Source organism: Nansenia antarctica, assembly GCF_963989245.1.
Source record: "Nansenia antarctica genome assembly, chromosome: 2".
In the NCBI taxonomy this organism is placed as follows: domain Eukaryota; kingdom Metazoa; phylum Chordata; class Actinopteri; order Argentiniformes; family Microstomatidae; genus Nansenia; species Nansenia antarctica.
This window is the reverse complement of record NC_137675.1, coordinates 78,554,084-78,556,583: the sequence shown is the minus strand read 5'-3', so window position 1 is coordinate 78,556,583 and position 2,500 is coordinate 78,554,084. Positions and strand designations below refer to the sequence as shown.

Here is a 2,500-nt window from a genome sequence, read left to right as displayed (position 1 = left end):
GCTGTTAAATATGAATTTATTCATCCAACAATTTCGTGTATTAATTAATTAGTTACGTCAATCAAAACATAACCGGGAACGGTCCCATTGACTGTAGATCAGACCGTTAGGTTGTTCCGTCCGTGGCCCGGGCAGTGAACGTGGAGAGGAGTAAAGTCTCTGCACTGGTGAGAGTAATACATATCATTAAAGTTGACTTTGTCAAGAGATTTCAAACAGTGATAGTTGAACAGGTTATTTAAGGAGAAACAACGAATATTTTGAAGTTGTGGTTTTGTTATAAATTAGGCCTATAATGATGACACTTTTGAGGATTGTTTAAATTAAAAACAAGATTGCCGCTATTTGTTCTCAGCTCTTTTGAGTTGAGTTCATCAAGACCCTTGTTTTTTCTCTCTCTCTCTTTTAGATTAATTTAATTTAATTTAATTTAATTCAATGATTTAAACTTTATTAGATGATGCTGTTGTGTAGATTAGATTAGATTAGATTAAACTTTAATAATGTGTAATAGGAGATTAAATATGTCTGATCCACATTAGGCCTAATACTAACCTAGAACAGACTACACTCCTGCTATAAATTATACTATAAATCATAATACTGTACATAACACTAATATACAAATATCATCATACTTATATGATACCTTACGCCTGTGTGCACTCGAAGTGTCATTCAAGAATGAACATTGTTAAGACTGTTTTATCGGTAGTTAGTCAGTGAGTGAGTTAGTTAGTTAATTAGTTAGTTAGTTAGTTAGTTAGGGTTATGCCATTGTGTTGTTGATTCCTCCAGGAGAGATAGATAGATAGATAGATAGATAGATAGACTGTCTATAGACTGTCAAATCATTCATGCATTACAAGGAGCCCTCCTTCGATTTCTGCCTCCACCAGCCTCCCCTGGAGTCCTCATAATACAATTGTGCTAAATCTAATTTGACATGTTCCCAAAGCACTGTACGGTAAGTAAAAGACTCCCACTAGGTCTGATTTAATTTAATGTGGATACCTAACTCATTAAAACATCATTTGAACTTTATTGTTGGCAGTGTAGGCCTTACATTCGGTGTAGCACACTGTAGTATAAAAAAACACAATGAAACAACACACAGGAAAGGCGAGTGGCACACTCTTCTGTCAGTGCTGTGACATTTATTCAACAACGTTTCGGCTGAATAGTCTTCCTCAGGGTGTGAAACACTGTAGATGTAGCAGAGGGGGTTTGGAATCACACTCTTGTGATGAGGTAGCCCTGCCTAAGGATTCATGTTGTGTTATAACGGTTTATGTCTGGGGAATCCATGCGAGAGGTCAGAGATACGCTCTAACACAGCGATTATCATCATGTCATCAATGTTCTCCTTTCTTTCTCTCTCACCCTCTTTCCGTTATGGCTTTATCTTGTAATAGCAAGAACACAAAGACATGGTCTTGTTAGTGTATGACTTCACTCTTATGTTGTGTCATAGGTCGACAGGAACATAGATCATTCAAAGTCATACGTAGAGAAACAGGAATGTATTCAGTCGATAACAGTGAAATGATGCTACATGACTAATGTTAATCACACTATGATAATAACAGTTTCTCTCTCTCTCTCTCTCTCTCCCTCTCTCTCAGGACGATCCTATGGTGTGTGGAAATGGGAGAGGGTTGGGGCCGCTCTCCCCTGTAGGATGGTAGCGCACAGCACTGTGGAAGGCAATGACGCAACATCCCGTTCTTCATCATCATCATCATCATCAGCAGCAGCATCGTCGTCATCCTCTTCTTCATCGTCCCCCTCCGACTCGGACCGCCTGCCCTCCCAGCCTCCCCGGCAGCAACGCCACCCGGACCAACGCCACCCGGGGCGACCAACGGCGGCGGCGGTTGTCCCCGGCAATGCCCCCGTCCCTGTCCGCGCCCCGGCGGCTCCCGCCACCTCCTCCGGCCCCGTCACCACCCACTTCCCTCTGTTCCGCAGCGAGAAAGACTTCCTCCTCATCACGCGTACGGCCTCCATGTTGGAGCGCAGCGGTTTCTACTGGGGCCCCCTGGGGGTGGAGGAGGCCCACTGCAGGCTGCGGGACGCGGCCCCCGGCGCCTTCCTCGTCCGGGACAGCCGCCAGAAGGACGTCTTCTTCACGCTGTCGTACCGCGCCGCCTCCGGCCCCGTCAGCGTGCGCATCCTCTGCAAGGGTCAGCTGTTCAGCCTGGCGGGCAGCGAGCGCTCGTTCCCGTGCCTCTTTGCCCTCCTGGAACATTACGTCTCGTCTCCCAAGGGGAGCCTGAGCGCTCCGTACAGGAAGCGGAGCCCCACGCTGCAGGAGCTCTGCCGGAAACGCATCGTGGAGGCGTGTGGCGGCGGGGAGAGGGGGACCCTGGAGCGGGTGCCGGTGAACCCCGTCCTGAAAGACTTCCTGTTCGAGTTCCCTTTCAGGATATGACCGGGGGGGGATCAAAGCGGATGGCATTAAGGTGGCGTTACCCCGGCCGGTACAGGGGCGGGTCGG

General features: G+C 47.2%; 1 protein-coding gene across 1 annotated transcript; it reads left to right on the top strand.

Annotated features, from left to right (window-relative positions):
* Nucleotides 1–1,681: 1,681 nt before the first annotated feature.
* Nucleotides 1,682–2,434, top strand: socs1a (suppressor of cytokine signaling 1a; the record flags this gene model as incomplete). Its single annotated transcript, XM_080522374.1, has 1 exon — nt 1,682–2,434. The coding sequence occupies one exon, from the start codon at nt 1,682–1,684 to the stop codon at nt 2,432–2,434; it is 753 nt and encodes a 250-aa protein (XP_080378500.1).
* Between the last annotated feature and the right edge of the window lie 66 nt (nt 2,435–2,500).